Source organism: Pinus tabuliformis, chromosome 5_2, assembly GCF_031772625.1.
Source record: "Pinus tabuliformis cultivar Carrire ecotype Pingquan chromosome 5_2, CPIR1, whole genome shotgun sequence".
Taxonomy (NCBI): Eukaryota; Viridiplantae; Streptophyta; class Pinopsida; order Pinales; family Pinaceae; genus Pinus; species Pinus tabuliformis.
Window position 1 is genome coordinate 814,165,121 of NC_142306.1, and position 23,325 is coordinate 814,188,445.

The 23,325-nt window shown below is 41.8% G+C and overlaps 1 protein-coding gene across 1 annotated transcript in view; it reads right to left on the bottom strand.

Moving 5' to 3' along the window:
• The window catches only part of LOC149161794 (uncharacterized), a 43,191-nt gene extending 22,723 nt beyond the window's left edge, over positions 1-20,468 (bottom strand). Inside the window, exon 1 of the mRNA XM_089437043.1 lies at positions 19,188-20,468. Within this exon, the coding sequence (XP_089293169.1) occupies positions 19,188-20,309 (1,122 nt within the window). The 5' untranslated portion in view covers positions 20,310-20,468. The remainder of the gene's footprint in view (positions 1-19,187) is intronic.
• Positions 20,469-23,325: the final 2,857 nt, after the last annotated feature.

Sequence of the window (23,325 nt, forward strand, 5' to 3'; positions counted from 1 at the left end):
TACTTACAAACATGTTTAGTAAAATTACATTCAAGAAATAAATGCTTGATGCTTTTGATTTCATTGTGGCACAGAGAGCATCTTGATGCACACTTCTCTTGCTGAGATTTTCCGCAGTCAGGGATTTTTTATGAGCTAAAGTCCAGCAGATATTGATCTTAGGAAGGCTGTCAGGATCCTGAATATTTCACCACAAATTGGAAATGAGAAGTGGAGCAGACATTTGGGATTCATATCCTTTCTTTGCTGTGTAGAAGGACTTTCCCTATCCCCTCTTGTCAGATTCAGAACTTGAAAGAAGCACACAGCCAGCCAATGCCATCTTGACCTAACTGGATAAATACAATATATGTGGAGGGATGGAAAACAAATTCCACCCACACCAATGACCCCAATGATTCCATATTGAGATATCAAGATGGGAAGGCCAACCGGCTTGAGATAGCCATGGGTTGAGAGGGAGACAATATAAGTTTGATTCCAAGGTAGGGTTTCCCAAAATGCTGTCCCTACAAATGTTGATTTTCTTTCCACTGAATGTTGTCCCTACAAATGTTGATTTTCTTTCCATTACTTTGTATCCATGTGAGGTTATCTTAGAGTACATGAAGAGCAGCTGTGATTAGTTTCCAGATCTACAACCTTCCTTTTGAGTTGATTGGCCGATTCAATATTCTACTTCTATCTCCAATTCCTATAATATCAGTTTCAATAACAATGAGGAACAAATATAATGCAAGGATCCTGAGAAAAGTTAAAAACGTTACCACAACAAAAAAAACTATTAAATGTTCAGATCGCAAAAATTTCAAGCAACCAAAGCCGCAAAGATATTCAAATTGGTTAGAGGCAAGCATCATTGTTGGTATTAAAGTAGAAACAACCCTTTTACACAACAAAGCCCATATGGATTCATTGATCATGAGGAAAATTACAACCAAGAGGATTGTTAGCTTTTGGGTTACTCCAATAGTGTTTAAAACATGTTTGGGGTGTTTCATGAGATTTGGAGTACATGATGTATTACATTCAATAGTATTGCCAGGCTACTCCAAAAGTGTTTGCACCATGTTTGGGGTGCTTCATGAGATTTGGGGTAAATGTTGTATGTTCAACTCCTAGACCATCCACAATGGATTTGTACGTGAAAGATGGTTTGTGATGGATTGACACATTGGAGATGGCTTGCTCAATGTTTGCTCAACCTTACTTGAGTGCTTGCTTGTTGTACATGAGAGATGGTCCATCATGGATTGAAACATTGGAGCTGGCTCACTTGGTGTTTGCTTGATGTTACTTGAGTGTTTACTTGGTATTCTTCCCTTGGGTATTGGAGATCTCTTGACAGCTTAGGTAACATCCACGTGGAAAGGTTCACTTGCTTGGAGAACACCCTACGTCGAAAGAGGAGAATTATGCATCTTGAGGATGGTATCATGCCCTAAACAGCATGGGATAGCTTGGATTCTTATAGGGAGGCTTCGAGTTGGCTCAAGAACAATTGGGTTGAGACAGTGCTCATGCAGAAGGAATAGACCCTGTAGCGCACATGGCTTATGACGAGCAATGAAGTCCGTGTGGACTTGTGATGTAGGGGTGTCGACATACCTTGTGTAGCTACATCATCTTGGAGCCCTTATTGTGTAAGACACTACCTTTGAGCATGACAAGTGTACCCATGGAGCAAAGCACTTCGCTTGTATGGACCAATGTGGAAAAAGTCGAAGTCGGGATTAATTCGGCAAGGGTCCAAAAGTTGAAAAACTCGTCAAAGTCGGGAGTTTTTTGAAAAAGTCGGCAAAAAGTCGGCAAAATTTAAAAAACACAAAATTATTCATTTTTATTTTATTTTTTTTAACATCTAGAGTATCCACAACATCAAATAAATGCATTTCCACATAAACATGTAAAGAAAGCTAATATATAATATGTATATGAAGTCTAATGCTACATCACATATCAAAATAGTGAATCAACTCCTGAATTTTGGGTCCTGTTTAAGTCTCAACTCTCAAGAGTCAAAATATCAACAAAAAATATAATAAATGTATATCATGAGTCATCTAAAAGTCATCAAGTAATCAGTCACTGAGATCCTCTTCCCCTTTTAATTTTTGTTTCCGCTAATTGTATTAAGAAATAAGTCATGCATTTATTCAGTAGATTTTAATCAGCTTGGGTAATAAGGTGTCAGGTGGTAGGTCCAATGAAAATTAACAGTGAGTATCGCAGTAGATGTGAAAATTAACTCTTGGTGACTCCAAGCTGCTTATTTTCTGAGAAAACAGTAGATGTCAGATTACTAACCTAGCCTTGGCATCTATTATTCAAAAACTCTTGGAGGTAAAATCCACTTTTGATACATAACCTTTGCCCACATTTACAGGGAGTTCACCACTAAAGAAGATTCTCTTTCAAAACGTGCTCTCATTGCAGGAAGGATCTTTGTTGTCACAAGATTTCACAGGTACTTTGTTCCTGTCTGAAAAATGGGTTCTTTTTTGAGGCACTGGTTTTGTTTTTTTGGACAGGTTGTTGCTATTTGATCTTCATGACCTCCTCGTTGTTGTTTCTTCTTGAAGCATTCAACAACTGTAACAATGTTTTTGATGGTGTGGGGTTCTTTCTACGGAAGACTGTTGTATGTCTGTCCTTTTGGTACTTTTGTAATCTTTTGAAGGGGCAGTGGTTGTTAGAGTCTGGATCACTGAAAGCCTGGAGGCTTAGCCAATGTATACTTTGTTTTCTAACTAGAAATATGAAGTATAAAGATTTGTTTTTCCTTGGAAAACAAAAACATATCTTAACCTCAAAACTAACAGATTACAAATGAGACTGCTATGCTCGCAAGAAGTATGACAAACAATACAATGCAATAACTTGAAAATGCATGGATGGAAGCTTCAATTTACAGTTTTTTCACCTTTGCGGCCTCTTTATCCGCGGCCTGGGAAGGGAGGCAGACTTTTTGGGTTAACTCCCGATTAAATCGGGAGTATAAGGAAAAAATCGGGATTTTTTCCTTTGTGAAAAAGTCGCAAAAAAGTCGGGGGATTAAATCGTTTAGTTCAAAAAATCGCGTTTTTAGGATTAAATCGGGATTTTTTCCAGACTTTTTCCACACTGGTATGGACCCACATTGTATTGTTTCCCTCCCTTGCCTCCAAGCTCCATATATAAAGATGAAGTGGAGCACACTAGTTATCTTCTCTCTCTTCGATCTTCATTTGTATCTATATGAGTTCATTGTTGTTAAATTATGGTATGTTCTATGCTTGGAGCAGTTTACTTCTTTTCTTCTTATTAGCCACAGATTAGCAATCACATATACATTAAGTAAAGTGCAGATAGAACATTAAACGATCAACAGAAAACAGGCCAAGACAAGAGACACAAGATGTGGCAGCTAGCCAGGGACAAACCCCAATGCAGGGAAACCCCTTGATCAAATCTTCTTTTATCTTCAGTAGTTCAACGGAGAGAAAATAGTACAAAATCAGAGTTCTGTAATTTTATATCAGCAGCAGCAAAGTCAAACAAGTTGAAATTGACCTCCAATATGCTTGGTCAATTTCTGGTCAACTAGCCCTCGAACAGCCTAAAGAAACAGCCCCAAAAACACAGTCAAACTGTTGTGGACTGAAGTCAACCTGCTGCCCAAAACTAGGGCAGTCAACGCTAGTCAAACCTGTGGACGGATTGCCTTGAGTTTTGTGCCAAAATCTGCAGCCTACCTAGGAGAGGCAGCCACACCAAAACCGCACCCTTGACGAGTCAGTGCTTGGTCAGCGTAGGTCAAAGAGACCTTCGGCAACTTTTGCGTCCTCCTTTCAGCATCCTCCTTGCCCTAATGTGTCCTCCTTCCCACGTGTGAGCTACTCCTTGTATAACCCAAAGCTAAGGAGAGAGAAAGAGAGAAGAATGAGTGAGATGAGATGATGAGAAAATGAATCAACCTCTCTTGTATTTATATGATTCACTAGGCATGTGTGCCACACATTTAACTATTGGCCGACCTTGACAATTTGTCAAGTAAATACAAATAAATTCATATCTCCATAAATACTTGTCGGAATCAAATGATCTTTAGATCAATCTTACACCTCTCAACAAGAGGAATCTAGGAAAAATATCAACTACCATAAATGAGCGCCCTAGTTGCCAATTTTAACACTCCCTCTCAACTAGGGAGAACTATCTGTCTGATTGTCGCTACTATCCCAGCCATCAAATGCACTGCCCTACACTGCTTGGCACTGCTCTGCTCGAACTATGAAGAAGAAGAAATGATCGAGGATGTATCATACCATCCTCCACTGACCCGAAGTCAATCTCAAAGTGTGTCATACCACTCTCACTGATCCCAAATCGGTATCATTGATCCCAGATCAATGGAGGTCATCCTAGCATAGGGAGTATTGTAGATACAACGATGCGTCCATCGATAGTACTACTAATGGTCCCTAACCCCATTTCCCTACTCATTGATCAGATGAAAGGTACTTCCCATGCGTCCCAGACTGCATGGGTAGGATACCTCGACAAAAGAACTAATTATCCTGTCCACAGGAGAACGAATCATCATGTCCAACAGTCGCCACAAGAGAACTAATCATCCTGTTCCACAGTTGCCACGGAGAACTAATCATCCTAGCCCACAAGAGAACTAATCATCTTGTCCTACAGTCACCACAGGGTGTCACAGGGGAAGGTTGAACCTTCCACCCTATACATAGTGCACCACCAAGCGATGGTGAGTCGCCCTGTGGTCGCATGTCGCTCCAAGAAGTACCCCACGCCCCCCTGGATCTCCCAGAGCTCAATACATCATACTCGACCCTCATAAGAGGGTCTCTGAACGACACCAAGTCGTTCTCAGAAAATCAAATATTTGACCTTTCCCAGGGGCTTCGTCAAAATGTCGGCAACCTGTTCATTTGTACCGATATGTTGGAGCCTTATTGCTCCCCGCTGCACCACATCCCGAATATAGTGGTACCTGATATCGATATGCTTGGAAAGATCATGAAATACAGGATTCTCTGATAAATGAATCTCGCTCTGGTTGTCACACAGGATCACGATGGTATCCAATGTAAATCCAAACAGCTCACTGAAGAGCTTTCACAACCAGACCACCTCACAAGAGGCCATACTAGCAGCAATATACTTTGCCTTGACGGTGCTCAAAGCCACCAACTTCTGCTTCCTACTCATCCAGGATATCGAGGCAGATCCCAAAGAGAAACAGCACCCGGAAGTGCTCTTTCGGTCCACCACACTGCTTGCCCAATCAGCATCGGTATAACCATTTAGTCTCACATCTCCAATAGTGTATCTCAACCCATGAGTGATTGTGCCACAAAGATATCTCAACATATTCTTGGCACCAATCCAATGTGAGTGATGAGGTTCAACCATATGTTGACACAACGTGTTGACCGCAAAACCTATATCCAGACGAGAGTTCACCAAGAACATCAATGCTCCGATGAGTTGATGATATTCGGTAGCATTTAGTAAAACGGGTCTGACAACACTACCGCTTAACTTCTTGAAGTCAAGCTCCATCGGGGTAGTCACGGGCTTGCAGTCCACCATACCGAATCTTTCCAATATCTTCACCACATATTTTCCTTGAGATAGGAAAATCTTCCTTGGCTTCTACCAGACTTCTAGTCCTAGTTAATAGTGCACCAGCCCTACGTCCTTCATCTCAAATTCAAAAGCCAACTTCCTCTTACATTTGTGAATGAGAGGGTCTGCACCTGTTAGAAAGAGGTCGTCAACGTATCGCACTAGTATGAGAGGATTGAAATCAGCTTCACTCCTAGTGAATCCCAGCTCCATCAAGTAGCTATCGATCCCTCATACTATGCTCGGGGTACTTGCTTCAGCCCATAGAGGGCCTTCTTCAACCTGCACACATGAGATTCTCGATCATGAATCTCAAATCCTTCGGGTTTCTCCACATAGACCTCCTCTTTGATCGAACCATGTAAGAACGCGGTCTTGACATCCATCTGATGTAGGTTCCATCCTTGCGAAGCAGCACGGGCTATGATCGAGCGGATGGTGGTATATCGCGCAATAGGTGCAAATATCTTGTCATAGCCTATACCTTTCATCTGAGAGAAGCAACAAGCGACAAAACGAGCCTTATACTTTTCCACACTTCCATCAACTACATGCTTTATCTTGTAAAGCCATTTCGAAGTGACAACTGCTTTGCCCTGGGGTCTGGGGACCACATCCCAGACATCGTTTTTCATGATGGACTCATATTCCTCAGTCATAGCATCCTTCCATACTTGATGCTTGACAGCTTCTGCGAATGACGAAGGCTCATTTTGGATGATCGTGATCATGATGGTCAAGTATCCCTGATACCTGGTCGGCTTCTTACTCTCCCGGAAGGTTCCCCTGGGTGCAACGTGCCCTTCAGCATCATCAAGTGTCCATGAAGGCCTCTTCCTAGAAGAGGAAGGCTCTTGCGAAGGGGGATCAATAGGATCCATAGGTTCTTCCACATCAGGCATAGTCTCATCTTCCTTTTCCTTGGGTTCCCTTGTGTCAACTTCTTTAGATCCCCTTTGAGTAGGAAGATTGTCAACTTTGCTAAGAGCCATATCTTCGTCAAAGGTGACATCATGGCTAATCTCGATTTCCCTTTGACCAGCCACATAGATTCTATAGCCCTTAGTGTTTTCGTTATAGCCCACGAAGATTCCTTTCTTTCCATATGCACCCAATTTGTTCCTCTTCTCCTTCGGCACATGAAAATATACCGGACTTCCAAAAATTCTAAAATGAGATACGTCAGGTTTCTTAGCAGTGAACATCTCTTCGGAAGTCTTGGAACCCAATGCTTGATGAGGGCATCAGTTTTGCACATATACAGCGGTATTCGCAGCTTCGGCCCATAGAAACTTCAGAAGTCTTTGATCGTGAAGCATAGCACGGACGACTTCCACAATCGTACGATTCTTCCTTTCCGCCACACCATTCTGCTCAGGAGTATATGGTGTTGTAGTCTCCCTCTTAATGCTAGCCTCTTTGCAAAAGTCATGGAACTCATTGGATTCATACTCAGTCACATTATCAGTCCTAAAGATCTTGACCTTCTTTTTCGGTTTGATTCTCGATCAAGGCTTTGAAGTGACGAAACCGAGTGAACACTTCATCCTTCTTTTTCAAGAAGTATATCCAAGTCTTGCGAGAATAATCATCTGTAAAAGTGAGGTAATATAAATATCCTCCCAAAGAGTTCACAAGCATCATACCAGATATGTCTGAGTGAACCAACTGCAATATATTGGAGGTCTTGCTTTGGCTTGAGTGGAATGGTCCCCTTTTGAGTTTTCCTTCGACACATCCAGGACATACACCTTCTTGCTCTACTCGGAACTCGGGCATCCCTATCACCACTTGTCTTGCATTGGGTAGAGCTTTATAATGAAGGTGAGCAAACCTTCGATGCCATAGTTCGGATTGATGTGGTGTGTCACAAGACATGACCCCCAGCGGACCTCCTCCGACCTGATATAATGAATCGACTCAAAACCCAAGAGTGAAAGCTTCCTTAAAATTCTTTTTCCATACATGTACCTTGCCATAAATGAAGGTTACCTTGTAGCCTTTGTCCTCCATTGCCGAAACGAACACTAGGTTCTTTTTGAGATCACGTACATATAGGACTTCTTGCAAATGAATTGTATTACCCTGATTCAATTGAAAAGTGACATTCCCTACGCCTTTCATGGGATATTTTGCGTTGTCCCCAAGAACAATTTCTAGGTTGGTCTCCTTTTCTATCAGATTGGAGAGAGCTTCTTTGTAGCCGGTGAAGTGCCTTGAGGCATCAACAGCAAGTTCGAGGGAGCAGTAGTAGAGAGGGCCGCTAGTAGACAATATTCATCTTGCTTATTGTTAACAACATTAGATTCATACCTGGAGTTTCTTGCCTTCTTGAAGGGTTGTCCTCTTCCTTGATTTCAGGCATTTCTTTTACCTCTGCCATTGGACCCACCATTCCTTTGATTGCCTTGAGAGTGATTTTGGTCATCGCCATAGTGTGAGTCCCTTTTATCAAGGCACTCCCTCGTATAGTGGCCCATTTTGTTGCAATTGTGACATCGACCTTTTCTTCCACCCTTTGGTCCAACCTTTCCTTTGGATTTAGCCCCAGAATTGTTTCTTCTTTTAGCAAGAGAAGAAAAGGCAGAGGGATGGCCTTTAAGTGCGGGCATTTCTTGCTCTTCCATCCTTGTCTCTTCTTGAATACATCTAGCCATCAATTCCTCAAATCCTGGGATGACATCATTGTTGAGAAGAGTAGTTTGAATATATACCATTCAGGTGGCAGTCCTCCAAGAGTTGTGATAGTCATTTCCCTATCAGGAACTACTTCCCCAATAGATAGGAGATCATTCTTGATCTCGATGAGCCTTAAGAAATATGTTTGCATACTCTTGTCTTTTCCCTTCTTAATTTCCTTCAACTTATTTCTAAGGAACTGAACTTGATTTGCATCATTAACTTTAAATAAACTCACCAGTCTATCGTAGATTTCCTTAGAGGTTGTCAGCTCGAAAACATAGGCCACCAAGCGTTTGTCGATAGAGTCCTGAATGATCTTCCTTGCTTTGACTTCTCCCTTGGACCACTTGCTTTTGGCAGTAGCGGATGCATTTGATGGAGGCAATATTGCGTCTCACATGGTCCAACACTTCCTGATCTTTTAAAGTCAGATCGAGAGACATCTTTCATCCGTGATAGTCAGACTTCTCACTGAGCTTGTCTTCAGCGGGGAAGAGTGTTGTGGACCCCATGAAGTTTTTAGGATAGCCTTGCCAACCTTCTCTTCGGTGATTGCTCTTACTCTTGCTCTTGCTTGGGCTTTGTCTTCACCTCAACTCTGATATCATGTTAAATTATGGTATGTTCTATGCTTAGAGCAGTTTACTTCTTTTCTTTTTATTAGCCACAAATTAGCAATCACATATACATTAAGTAAAGTGCAAATAGAACATTAAACGATCAACAGAAAAAAAAAAGCCAAGACAAGAGACACAAGATGTGGCGACTAGCCAGGGACAAACCCCAATGCGGGGAAACCCTTTGATCAAATCTTCTTTTATCTTCAAATGTTCAGCAGAGAGAAAATAGTACAAAATCAGAATTCTGTAATTTTATATCAGCAGCAGCAAAACCTAGATCAACAGAGTCAAACTTGGTCAAACGAGTTGAAATTGACCTCTAATATGCTTGAACAGCCCCAAAAACACAGTGAAACTGCTGTTGATTGAAGTCAACCTGCTGCCCAAAACTAGGGCAATCAACACTAGTCAAACCTGTGGACAGATTGCCTTGATTTTTGTGCCAAAATCTGCAGCCTACGTAGGAGAGGAGTCAACGCTTGGTCAACGTAGGTCAAAGAGACCTTCAGCAACTTATGCGTCCTCCTTGCCCTAATGCATCCTCCTCCTTCCCACGTGTGAGCAGCTCCTTGTATAACCCAAAGCTAAGGAGAGAGAAAGAAGAATGAGTGAGATGAGATGACGAGAAAATGAATCAACCTCTCTTGTATTTATATGATTCACTGGGAATGTGTGCCACACATTTCACTGCTGGCCGACCTTGACAATTTGTCAAGTAAATACAAATAAATTCATATCTCCATAAATACTTGTCGGAATCGGATGATCTTTAGATCAATCCTACACCTCTCGACAAGAGGAATCTAGGAAAAATATCCATTTCCATAAATGAGGTGACCCACATGGAGTTTGGCCCTAGTTGCCAATTTTAACAATTGTAGGTTTCTTGTAAGGGGTTGAACCCACATCATATTGTCAACCTCTCTTACCTCCCACATATATAGAAGGGGCAGAGAGTCCATTATCATATTTGATCATAGCATATTTTTATGCTTATCACTCTTGTGTTAAAGATGTGATCAAGTGGTGCACATTAAACATCTTCTCTCTTTTATATTAATTTGTACTCTCTCTCTCTAGAGTTTCTTGATCTTCTTGGACATATTAGAGTCTAGAGTTAGGGCAGCTTCATCGCTTGGAGAATTGAGATTAGGGTTATGAGATGAAACCCCAAGGTGTATTTGGTGAAGAAGAAAAAAAAGGAGGAGACATCTTTGCTTACTTGTTTGAGTGATTCATGCATGTTGGATCTCCTTGATTAAACTAGGGCTTTCTTGGTTTTCCCTAGATGCCCACTACTTGTGTAAATTGCAGATTTGTTTTTCAGCCATCTATGCTCTTCATGGTTGGTAATTTACAACTATATGTCTTTCATAATTGACATAAGTAAATGGAAAATATGTTTAAGTGACTTAACATTAGAAATGAAGAAGAGTTTTCAGATCTGATTTCTGCATGATAAGATTATGCTCAAGAGCTGAAAATCTTCGATATTTTTTCTCCATGGATTGCCTAGAGGATTGGGGTGTTAAGGATTGAAATATCATAGGCTTTCGCTACTAGGTTTGTTCTATATTTCATAACAGCCCTAAGGCATAAAATTCAGTGGGTTTACATCCAGAAAACCTAGTAAGAGGTGAAATTTATATTTTGCATTAAAACCCTAGTTTGGAGAAATTTCCACTTGGTATTAGAGCTTTTGTTGGTGAGATCATTATAGGTGTAAGAGGGAGTTTGCATTTCAGCTGGATATTCCGTGGGAGATGTATTAACAGTTTGAGGTCATTGGATGTGAAACCATACATCACTTTTGAAACCATACATCACTTATGCTTCCATAAATATGGCATATGAAAGGTCTTGATCTAGTAAGATTTGGAAGCAACTTGCAAGATGGAGGCATAAGTGTGGAGACTGGTCATGATACCACATATACTGCAAGAGGAGTTAGCTTCTTTTCTTCTCAGTTTCCTTCAAGTGATGTTTTTAAGTTGCATTATGTTTTGTTTGTTACTGGCTTAAAGAAGAATCTTATTTCAATATCTTGCATGACAGGTGTATAATGAAGAGTTGCATTTGAGGGATAGTAGTGCACCATCAATGATTGTAGTCTAGCTAGTCCAAGGATTGTGGCCAAAAGGGTGAGAGAGGATGCCATTTATATGTCAGTTGTTGATCTACGGCAATTGCACATACTAGTGAAAGGCTAGATGAGCCTTCTAGCTTTGAGGAGGCACATGCTAGGTGGGATGCCATGGAGACAAGTTCAAAACTTATTGTGGATGGATGGTGTGATAGCATTTTGTGTTGATGGATACAACAACACATTTATAGCTTACAAGATCAATGTTTCAACACAGTGGGAGACTACGACAAAGATGTGAGATCTTCCCCATTCACAAGATTCTTTACAGTGATTGAACAAAGAGAGAAGGTTGTTGTTTTTAGAAACTGATTAAAGAAATCAAGATGAGTCAAACTCCAAGGGAATTGAGGTGAGATGAGTGTAGAAATACTCTCACCTAGTATCTTGTCTATGGTCACAAGGCCAAGAAAAGGCTTTCGATAAGATGTATACCTTCAATTTATGGAACAAGAAGTCGTCAATAAGCTCCAAGTTGAACCCTGGGGCAAACTAGGGCTTCTCTAGAGCACAATTTACTTAGGGCAAAGTACGTCAACCCTAAAAAAGAAAAATTAGCCACGGGAATGATTTAATTTTGAGTCAAATACTCTATCTCCACATGTTAAACCCCTCCGCAAAGCAACGTCTTCAACCCTAGTTGAAAAAAATGCCCTAGCCCTAGCGAGAGGCTTTCCTTAAGAGGTTCGAATTCTAAATTTAGCGTAGAGGAGTGATTTTGTGAAAGTTTTCAAGGTGATCATCCATGTGACCAAGGCCAATGCCTTGACCTTGGGTGATGGAGTCTATGGGATGACTAACTTGGGAGAAATACTAAACCCTAGCAAGGAATGAGGGAATATGAAACCCTAGATTCCAAACCCTAGCTATCACTTTTGTGAGGGAAAAGTCAATGGGGAGAGCTAGTTGGAAGATTCACCCATGGGATTGTCATTCACATTTTGTAAGTGGGTAATGCATGCAATATTATCATCGAGAGTCCACAGAATAATTTTTCAACAATAAAATTACACATGGAAACCCTAGATAATTAACCATTCCATACAATAGCCACAAAATACAAAGATTTATCAAATACAAGGTACACTTACAAAATAGAATGCATGAACAAGTTCTTTATTGCTCCAAAATGACATCTTTGAAGCCAACGAATAGCTCCATTATAAATATCCACCATAGATCACATCTCCACAAGATACAAGTCAGAACTTCAACTAGGCTAAGTTCTCTAAGAACGCTGAAATAGTCACAATTGATGAAGAAAATGAAATGAAGGTGACCTTTACCTATATGAGGTCTACCAAGAGTATTTTAGCCTAATGGAACCCTAATAACAAGTTTGACATGAAATGAACTTGGGTTACAAGCCAACCCACTAGCTAATGACAAAATAGACCATAATTTTCCACATGTGTGAACCATAGCCTCTTTAAATGTTGACGTCATTCCCTTTTAGGGCTCCAAATGCCGCCAAGGTGTGTTGAGGTGTCCAAATGTGTAAGAGTGCCTGGATCATCCAAAAGTTGACAGAATACCCCCCAAATCTACCTTAATTCCTCCTTTGGGGTCCCAAGTGTAGCCGGGGTGCCATCAAGTGGTGTCCATGGGTCTCCAACTGTCAAATAAGGCCTCCTTCTCTCCAATGTCAAGGCTTCTTCAGGTGCAACAAGCCCTCCCTAGTCTCTCAATGGGAAGCCATCCTCATCTAGGCTTTGAATCAAGTCATGCCCATCAGGTTGTCTCAAAGCCAACCAAGGGCATACTGGGCCCAATGGTGTCATCATGAGGAATTCTCAAAGCTAGGTCAAAGTTGAAGAATGTCCTAATTGCCAAAGGTGCTTTGGGACATGTAACATCTACTCATGTTGTCAGGAGGCTCCAATCTCTCAATGTTGCATCTACTAAAAATGAAATCCGTGGACTCAATTTCATAAATAAAATGAAGGGAGAGGAATTGGAATCTCTATAAGACATCAAAAGTTGCTCTATGCAAGAAGGCAACTCCTAGATTATTGCTTTCTTACAAGTTATGGCATTAGCAAGAATGTTATTGTGCTTATGACTTCAAGCATTCTGAGAGGAGCCCTAGCAACCAATGCCCTCTACTCCTCTTCACCCAATTCATTTAAGGTTTGGAGTGAATCCTAGGGCTTCTACTCCTTCAAAAACAAAAACAACATCAATCGTTCCTTCATACTAAAGAAATCTAAGGGCTTTGAAGTGGTGGAAGTGCTAGACCCACAATCTATGCCTACAGCATTTTGTATCGAATAGATGCCAATATGGCAATATCTATTTTTTCAATGGGCTTTGGCCATATGCAACAACACACAAGTGGTCGAATCCAACTTGGACTACCAACTATGAGCTCCTCCTCTACTCCAAGTGTTACTTCATTATAATTTTTAAAACTACAAAGGATTGTCAAAAGTGTGCAAACAAGGACCCTGGTTTTGGGGAAGAGAGAGTCTCTCTTTCAACTCCAATTCCTAGAGTTTAATCCAAATGCCTTCACTGTCATGAAAACTCTAGTTTGCATAAGAGTTCCAAACCTTCCTCTTCACCTACGGTCTCCAGTTTTTCTTGCATCTGTTAAGAACTCCCTAGATAGTTTCATTAAAGTTGATGGAGCTTGAATTGTTCAAGGGTTCATCACCTTTGCTCGTATCCATAAGAGGCTCGACCTTAATCATGGGTTTCTTGACAAGATGTGCATAGAAAGGGATGATCTTACTTGGAACCCACTGCTAGACTATGAAAACACAGCATACAAATGTAAATCATGCCAACAAACTAAGACATCTCCAGGATGCATATGTCTTCCCCGACCCCTTCTCCATCCAAGGACCTCAAGAAAAAGCTATCAGATTGGTTGTATACAAAGGCAAAAATTGTATGATCCAATCCTCGACCCCTTCTCCATCCAACAGCCTCAAGAAAAGCCTCTCAGATTAGTTATATGCAAAGGCAAAAATTGCATGTCCAACCCGTAAGCAGCAGCAGTGCAGCCATAAGCAGCTTCAACGAAGAAAATGGCTCAACCAAAATCAGGAGCCCATTTAAGTTCACCTTGGCAGTGGTAGGGAGAGAGACTTGGCTTTGGTGCCATCTTATCCCTCTCAAGGTTTAAAGAAGCTGCATGAATCGGACAATTCTGGCATAAATAAGGAGGTAGAACTTAGTCCCATCCACCTAGATTTCATGACTCCTTTTGGCAATTCAGTCTCTGTTCCAACGCCATCAGCCCATGTCAAGCACAACTGGTTGGATTGACGTTCAAAAGTAAAAAGGAAAAAGAGATTCTCTAGAGACAAATTCCATAACTCAGTAAACATGTAATTTCTCTATCTCTTTGTAAATCAGTCTTAATTATGTTTCAGTTTCACTTTCTAGTAGTCATACAGGTTGACAATTCTCTGTTCATTCTCATGCTCTGCCCTCTGAAGCATTTTTTTATACCGCTATTTTGTCTTTCTAATATAAAACTATTTCTTATGAATCAAAAAAAATTACAAATAGTCCATAAAATGTTCTTTATACACATTCACTTTGCTGCTATGATATACGTCTTCTACCCCAAATTTCAGATACAGGAACGAAAAAGGTAACAAAGAAAAAAATCAAGCACTTCATAAATAATACTATGGTTGGTGGCTCAGAATTAAAAATTAACAAGACATAATAAACAAGGTAAATAGTCAAACAATGATAGAAGGCGCTCTGCGGTCTGAGTTTTTCGGATTCGATCCTGGGACCTGTCGACTCGCTTGACCGCCAATGGCTCACGCGTCCGCGTTCAAACAATGGCTCTGGCCCGAGGTGAAAGGGGACTCGATCCCTGCAACAGAGCTGGTTCTACGCCCAAATCGCATCCTTAAAACACTCGATATCCCCATGAGGCAACAACTTGGAGCTGCAAGACCAGCACCGGCCATCTGCGCGTCGCCGAGAGCAAGGGTTTCTTTACATTTGCAGCAGATAGGGTTCCAAAGCAGAACGGAGGTTCGGATCCGGCTGGATCTACTACAGGAGGCGAAAATTGGTGTTAAATCCCCGATCGGCACAAATGGGTCGGCTATACTACTGAAATGCACATGGATCGGACGCTGGACATTTTGCTCTGGTCACGCCAACTTCTTGAGGATAGAGAAGCCGCCGCAGATAACAGAGACGGGTGAAGCCGAAGTGAGGACAATATCTCGGCCCCAGTCAGATCCAGAAAACGAAACTGCTCACCAACAGCCTCCGTCTGGCCTTGAATCGTGGTATACAGCACAGATCTGGGGGTATGGAACAGCAAAGAAACCCCTGTGGAATGAGCTTCAGGTCAACGGCGCTGAAGAAGACCAGATCGGCAAACATGCAGGTAAAAACCTCAGACCCATCACTGAACAAAGGGTTTTAATACCTTACAAGCAAATCTATCTACACCAGTCTTGGATCTGGATGCCTGAAAACAAAAAGACTCACAGATCTGAAACACAGCCACAGATCATAGATCGGAACAGGCAACAGAAAGATTCGATTACAAAGGATCAGCGAAACATCCAAACAGCACCTGCATTGGATAAGCTCGAAGATAGAAAAAGCTCTCTCTTTATTAGATCCATGGAAGGGAACACTATATGCATCGTAATAGGGAAAGGGGAGGCGACAAAAACCCTCAAACAGAGGATTCAAGAAAAGACTGGAATCCCACCATGCAAACAACTACTCCTCTACAAAGGGAAAGTACTGCAGGAGGAGTCCGAGCTAACGGAATACGGTATAGGAAATGATTCAACCATCTGTCTCAGCACAAGATTGCGTGGAGGTTGTTCCGGCTCAAGCTCAAAAGGACCTGCTTCCTTCAAAGATGCAGTGAAAGGGAAGATGGAACCACAACAGAAACCAGAACAGCAAGCTACAGCACCAGGGGCCTACATTGTTGAGCAGACAACACAGAACCCTGCATTAACAATCTCCATTCCAGAGGTAAATGAAATACATACTGATTATTCAACTAAAGCAGTGATATGCAGGTTCAATGGATTTTGGCCAAAACCGGAAGCCCTTCGTCAATGGATTTACTCCATATGGACAGAAAACTGTGACATCCATCTCTGCTCAAAGGGATTCTTTATCGTCAAATTCGACACCATAAAGGACAAAGAATATGCTTTGAACGAGGGACCATGGTTTTGGGGAAACGCTGGCCTCTTCTTGAAATCTTGGTTCCCGGAATTCGATCCAAACAGCATGGTGGTCTCAAAAATGCCAGTCTGGGTAAAATTATTTAACTTACCCATACACTTTTGGCACTACAAAGTATTGGCAGGAATCGGCAACACCTTGGGGACATTTTTAAAAGTAGACAGCGAGCGCCTATCCAAGGATATCTACACTTTCGCCAGGATCTGTGTGGAGGTAGATCTCAGTCAAGGACTACCAGATCACATTCTCCTAATCCATAATGGGAAGCAATGGGCACAGCCACTGGATTATGAAAACACTGCCTTTCGCTGCCGCATATGTCGACAAACTGGTCATCTACAGAGTGCATGCCCACAAAACAAAAAAGATAGGAAAAGGAGACAACCACCAAAGCCGAAAGGATGGCAATTTTCAGCCACATGGGCAGAGGATATAGAAGAAGAAAAGAATGCAGAAACCACCAGTATACAACAAGAGGATGAAGATGGAAGGAATAATCCAGAAATTAGCAAAGAAGGATATCCGCTCCACTTACAGAATAATGAAAATCTGATTGAAGATGCAACAGATCCAAATGCAAACAACCTACAGCAGCAATATGAGAACCCCGGACAGGAAATAGGCGGCAGCAAGCGAGCATACTCCACTACAAGTTCAGATTCTGAAAAAGACATCATGGCTGCCACAAATGAAACACAAATGATTATTGTAACAGCCCCGCCTAATAATGAAGGCTGGCGGAAAGTAGAAAAAAAGAAGGGTAGGAAAGCTTAGATAGACATTTGATTGATTTTTAGCTCCTGATCTTTGCAGGACAAGTTTTGTTACAGCATATGCTATTACAGCATCTACAACATGTAATTTTACTCATAATGAATAAAATTACGATTTTTCCAATGGAAAAAAAAAGGTAAATAGTCACAGACTTACTCACCTGGTTTGTGTTTCTTAACAATGGGATTTGGAAAAAAAACGCTAGCACAAAAACATATGCAAAAAATGCCATAAGTTTGGCAAAGAGAATTAAGCAGAAATTTTTATAACTCCAAATTCCATCCAATTATATGTTGAATTAAATGTCAGGAATGAAAACATGGTGAACCATCATATATCATTGGAAAGCATGTCCAAAATTATTCATATATTTCAGGATCTGTCATGTCAATTTGTTGCAATTAAATTTGCTTTATCTAGAGAGTTTAATTAGCCGATCTTGACAACCCATGAATTTGGAATTGTTTTCAAAACAAAACTGATGTATATATGATTAAGGTTGCAAATTATGTTGACTCCATCCCACAGCCAATAGTTTCATCCTTATGGAGCAGAAAACAGGAACAGATGGTGACCAGTGAAAGATACCTGCTTTTGGTTTGTTCCTTAACACGGCAATAGAGAATAGCAGACAAGATGTCCATATGCTTTGAACCTTAGTTTCTCCTCAAAGTAAGCACGACCCTACTTACCATTTCAACCACAGTCCAGTGGACAGGAATGTATACCTACTTTTGTTTTGTTCCTTAACACCACATTAGAGAATAGCAGACAAGGTATCCATACGCCTTGAACCTTATAACGGCAATAGAGAATAGCAAACAAGATGTCCATATGCTTTGAACCTTAGTTCTCCTCAAAGTAAGCACCACCCTACTTACCATTTCAACCATAGTCCAGTGGACGGGAATGTATACCTACTTTTGTTTTGTTCCTTAACACCACATTAGAGAATAGCAGACAAGGTATCCATACACCTTGAACCTTATAACGGCAATGGAGAATAGAAAACAAGATGTCCATATGCTTTGAACCTTAGTTCTCCTCAAAGTAAGCACCACCCTACTTACCATTTCAACCATAGTCCAGTGGACGGGAATGTATACCTATTTTTGTTTTGTTCCTTAACATCACATTAGAGAATAGCAGACAAGGTATCCATATGCCTCGAACTTTAGTTTCTCCTCAAAATAAGCACCACCCTACTTGCCATTTCAACCATAGTCCAGTGGACTGGAATGTACCTGACTTAGGGAACAAAACTATCTCGATTACCATATCTATGGACAATTTCCATGAATTGACATTTAAACAGCATGTTAACATCACAACGAAAACCCGGATGGAGCAAACAGAAACATGAATCCCAGTCCAGAAAGTGCTGCCAAATATCAACAATATCCAAGCGCATAGTCTGAAATTAGTAACCATGTCACCTGGTCGGTGTTTGTGTTCAGCAAAAATGCAATTCAAAAAAAACACCAATGTGAAAAAATGATAAAACCTATCATTGAGTTCAGTGAGTGAATTCTCCAGTTCGCTGCAGCAAGTTCTCAGCCAAATTTCTCTTGTCAGACTTGTCATGGCAGCAACCATGACTTCTTCCCATTAGATTCTTTATGCACGAATATTGCATTGATTGACCCTTCCTTCCAAGTTCCAGGAAAATCTCATGGGATCCCCCTTTCCTAGAATATCCAGATTAAGGGTGGCTCAACTGCCAACCAAACCAGTGACTGATAATAATTTTTAATACTGAGAGACTCTGCCCAATTTAAATATGTGATCTAAGACCCCGTCAGCAATGTTCTTGGGCAGGGAGTTCAACCTACTAAGCTAACCCATGGGGCTATGCATTGAATTTAGGCATTGGTGAACTATATATCTCTGTGTCTGTTTCCTCGTTTAACAACAATGAGAATGAAATCTTTTATGAATTTTTTAAAAGAAAAATTGCCTGTTCGAATCTATGCAATTCGTGGCAATTAAATTCGCCCGATTTGGAAAGTCTAATTGACAGTGCATAAGACTCCAGGAATATTAATTTTTCCCCAAAAATGACGACCGGGGGTGATCAGTTTCATACACTGTACATGCAAGAAAATATTCAAAATAGAAATACACAAAAGAAGACTTGCCTGTTCAGCGACCGCTACTGAGCTCTCCCCCACCTGCTTTGACAGATACTCAAGCTTTGAAACCATCCCTTTATAGAGCTCTTCGAGCTCGGACACCCGATGGTCCGCATCTGATCCTGCCAATCTGGCCAACCTATCCACCGAAAACCCCGAAGAATACATGTCCAAGGCACCCTGTTCTCTGCCCAACCCACTACCGCTCAATTTACCGCTGTCCTGTCTACTTTTCTGCCAATTCTTATCCTCCCTGCCGCTTCGGCTATCAGCGGTATCCTCTGCCGGGGACTCCAAGCTACCGGGCAGCAAGGGAAAACCAGAAACCGGCGAGAAAACACTATACTGGCCGCGAAACCCAGGCCCTATGTTGACAATATCGACACTCTTGGCCTCGAAAAAAAATCCTTTGCCCCTAGCGCGGTATTGAAAGGCTCTGTACTCGTGCGTGTGGATATATTGATGGTTAATTGACTCTGAAAAAATAAAAAACAAGCAGGGTGAAGAAGCGGGGATTCCACAGGCCTTATTCAGCGGCTGCTGCTGTTGAACTTTATCTTTGGTGACATCTTTTTCTCTGACTGGACTCCGGCTGGAATGCGAACCGCTGCTCGATTCCGAGTACGGTAGCCCTAAAGTACTTTTTAAAACCCTGGACGAGACGCTTCGCTGTAATCCGCCGTCAGAAACCCTGGAAGCGGCTCCGGCATTGTCAGGGCAAGCCGGAGGGCGAGTTTCCGATGCTCTTAAACGGGCTGTTACAGCGGATTCTCGCAACGAGGGCCTGAGAGGGGTGTTTCTGCGCGCGATATACCAGCCGATTAGCGGGTCCTGGTCTCTGCTATCTCTTTCACCAACAAGCTTCGCTAATTTGGCCTGATCGACTCGCCCCGCGGCGTCGTAGAACGTCTGGATGAAGCCGCTGCTGCTGTAGCCAGTTATGGTGGCCACAAGGTCCTCGCGAACGCCGACTTCGTCGTCGTTGTCTGCTAAATTTAGGGAGGAGATGGACTGTACGTGGCCGAAGAGGAGACCATCACAGTCTGCATTTGAGGCGCTAAACCGCTGCATTATCATTGCCAGAGTAGGACCTGTGATTGAGATCTTCTGTAGCGGTGGATCCGCCATAGGACTCAAACTTGGAATCTGAAACAAAAACAACCAGATTCGGATTTGTACTCAGATAAAATTGGGGATGAACAGTAGCTTGGGAGCTCGCCGTGATCAAAACCCTCCCTTCGATCCCATCGAAAAAAAAAAATTAGTTGTTAATGTTCGTCCTTAATGATGGAATGTGTTGTAATTCTATTGGGGGGGAGACTTTAAAACCCACGCATGCACGTCCCTTGTACGTATTGCCGTTGGATGCACGTCACATTTTGATTTTTTAAATTTTTCCAGTGTAGTATTACTGAAAATAACTTTCGGATGAAAGGATTTTAAAAAAATAACATTTATACGTTGTAGTTTCTAACCTTCCACATTTGTGTAGTAACTAAGGTTTAAATCCTTATGGTATATGGTATGAACTTTTTAAAAGCTATTAAACATTGTATATGTACATGGAATTTCTGTTGTTACAATGTATATAAGTGTGTATTGTATATGTATGGAAAATGGAAATTTTGTTGTTGCAATGTAAGTATAAGTGTGTATGATATATGTATTGAAAAAATTGATGTATTTAAGTGAAAATAATTATGTCGAGAGGGTTTTATAGTATAGAGTAGATGTGTAAGTGTAATGTAAGTAAGTTTGCAAATTTTAAATGTTAGCTTAGTAAAAAAAAAAGTGATATTCGGGAGTAAACATTTAAATGTTGCTTTAATTAATAATAAAAAGTTAAAGTAATCAATTAATAAAAATCAATCTGTTATATTTTGATTTTGTTATTAATTTGTGAATAGGCTTAATACCATGGCTTATCAATACCACATGCCCAAAAACCACAACTTATTTCACAACCAAAATATTTTATAACAATATCACAAGATTCTTAACCATGGATATTCACCCCCACTTTACCATGAATACTATTAAATAGACTTTGTTGCAATACCATAGGCCAATACTATAGGGCAATACCATGGCTTATCAATATCACATGCCCAAAAACCATCATTTATTTCACAATTAAAATAATTTATTTTAATTTAATTTTACATCATTTTTTTAATTGAAGCTAAAAGGAAAAAGGTTAAAATTACTTTTGAGATATATCTAAACCCTCTATCCTCCCGACTTCTAAAACTATTCCCATAGAAATTAAATTAATATTTTAATAAAATAAAAAAATGAGAGTACTTTTATATTTAAAGAACCAACATAGAGGGTAGGAGGCTCTAAATTTCTTGAGGAGAAAGGGGAAGGAGATGGAGCGCGCGGGCACCACAGGTTTGCGAAAGGATTTCGGTTAACCCTTGTTTACTATCCGCAGGGACCCAGTTAAACCAACACTGCAGTCTGCTCCCTTTTCTGCCCGCGTACATCTGCCGACAGTTATCTGAAGACATTGCCCGTTTTCCCGTTTTTACCCGGCAACTGTCGTTATCGGGATGTCTTCCTCAGTAAATATTTCGGGAGAAGCGATGGATTTAGAGGAGGTCGATTTCACCGATGACCCCCATCCCGACCGCATTATCTTTGGAGGCCCTTATTTCGCATATCCGGAAGTCGGTCCAGGGCATCAGTCGGATCCATTTCCGCCTAACACTTCTCCGGTTGTTACCTTGCCGGATCCCCAGTCGGCATCGCTCCTTGCTCGAATCCCTAACCCTACTCAGCTATCATCGGCTCTGGATACACCCCCTCTATCCCCTGGTACCCTTCACATTTTATCTACTATTGCGCCTCTGTCGCCCCCATTCGAACCTAATCCGCCCGGATCTTCATTCCTCGCTGAGACATCTGTTGTTCCCCCGCCACCAGTGGTCTCTAACCCCCCTAGCCCTACCCACCCGCCGTCAGGATGTTTTGAGACTCCGGTGATTAGGGTTAGACCTGTTAAAGATTTCTCTCAGGCCGACGCCCAGGATCCACTTGCAGGCCACCCATCTGCACCTCGCTCGCGCAAAAGAAAATCAAAGTGCATTAAATCTACCACAAAGGATATTTCGATTAGGTTCGGGGAGACTTCGGCCATTGGGGAAGCAGCCACCATGACCCGCACTATACTGGTAGGTCATGTTCGCGGTAGGGCATATTCGGCCGCTCGACTCACGCTATGGGTTAAGGAAATCTGGGGAGGCATCCTTCATGAATTACCAGAGGTACAAGTCTTGCCTAGAGGCTGGTTTGCCCTCCATTTTGCAAAAGAGGCCTACACAGATTTAGTACTTGGCAGATACTGGCACATTGAGATGGCACCAGTGCTGCTAAAAAGATGGAGTCCACTATTCGATCCTGAAAGAGAACAAATTGGTGCTGGCCCATTATGGGTCCGCCTGCCTGGCCTCCCTCTTCAATACTGGTGCGAGGAGGTTTTCATCCGTATAGGAAATGCATTGGGGACATATCTGGATCATGATAGAACCTTTGTGGAATCAAGGAACAGAACCCTTGCCTGCATACTTGTGCATTTGGATACCCGCGAGGGGCTGGAAGAGAAAATTACACTGCATTGGGGAAACTACACCAGGGTTCAGATTCTGGATTACGAGGGAGTACCTTTTCGATGTTGCCGATGCCACAAGGTTGGGCACCTTCTCAAGGATTGTCCCCTCATCAAGAAGGTAGAGGATTCCCCCATTGTATCTACTGTACCCACCAGGACTAACGTACAGGCTAATCAGCGCTCTCCTGCACCGGTTCCATCGTCCTTGGCAAACAAAGCGCAGCAGGCAGCGGCTGAGGCTCACAGCACTCCCTCTCCGCCTATCACCAGATCACGGGCTGCAGCAGAAGCCGCCAGAGCTTCGGGTACATCTCTTTCTCCTCCATTATCTTGTTTTTCACACTGCTCTTCCATACTTGCACCATCAATAACTGTTGCACAATGCACTCTACCATCCTCTCCTATCATGGCTCCACCTGCCCCCTCGCTGTTCTCCCTATCCTCGCCCCTCTCTTCCCCCGGTACTTCTCGTGAGACTAAGCCTCACCATTACAACCTTCGTCCTCGCATCGCTCCCCGGGACTCCCCTTT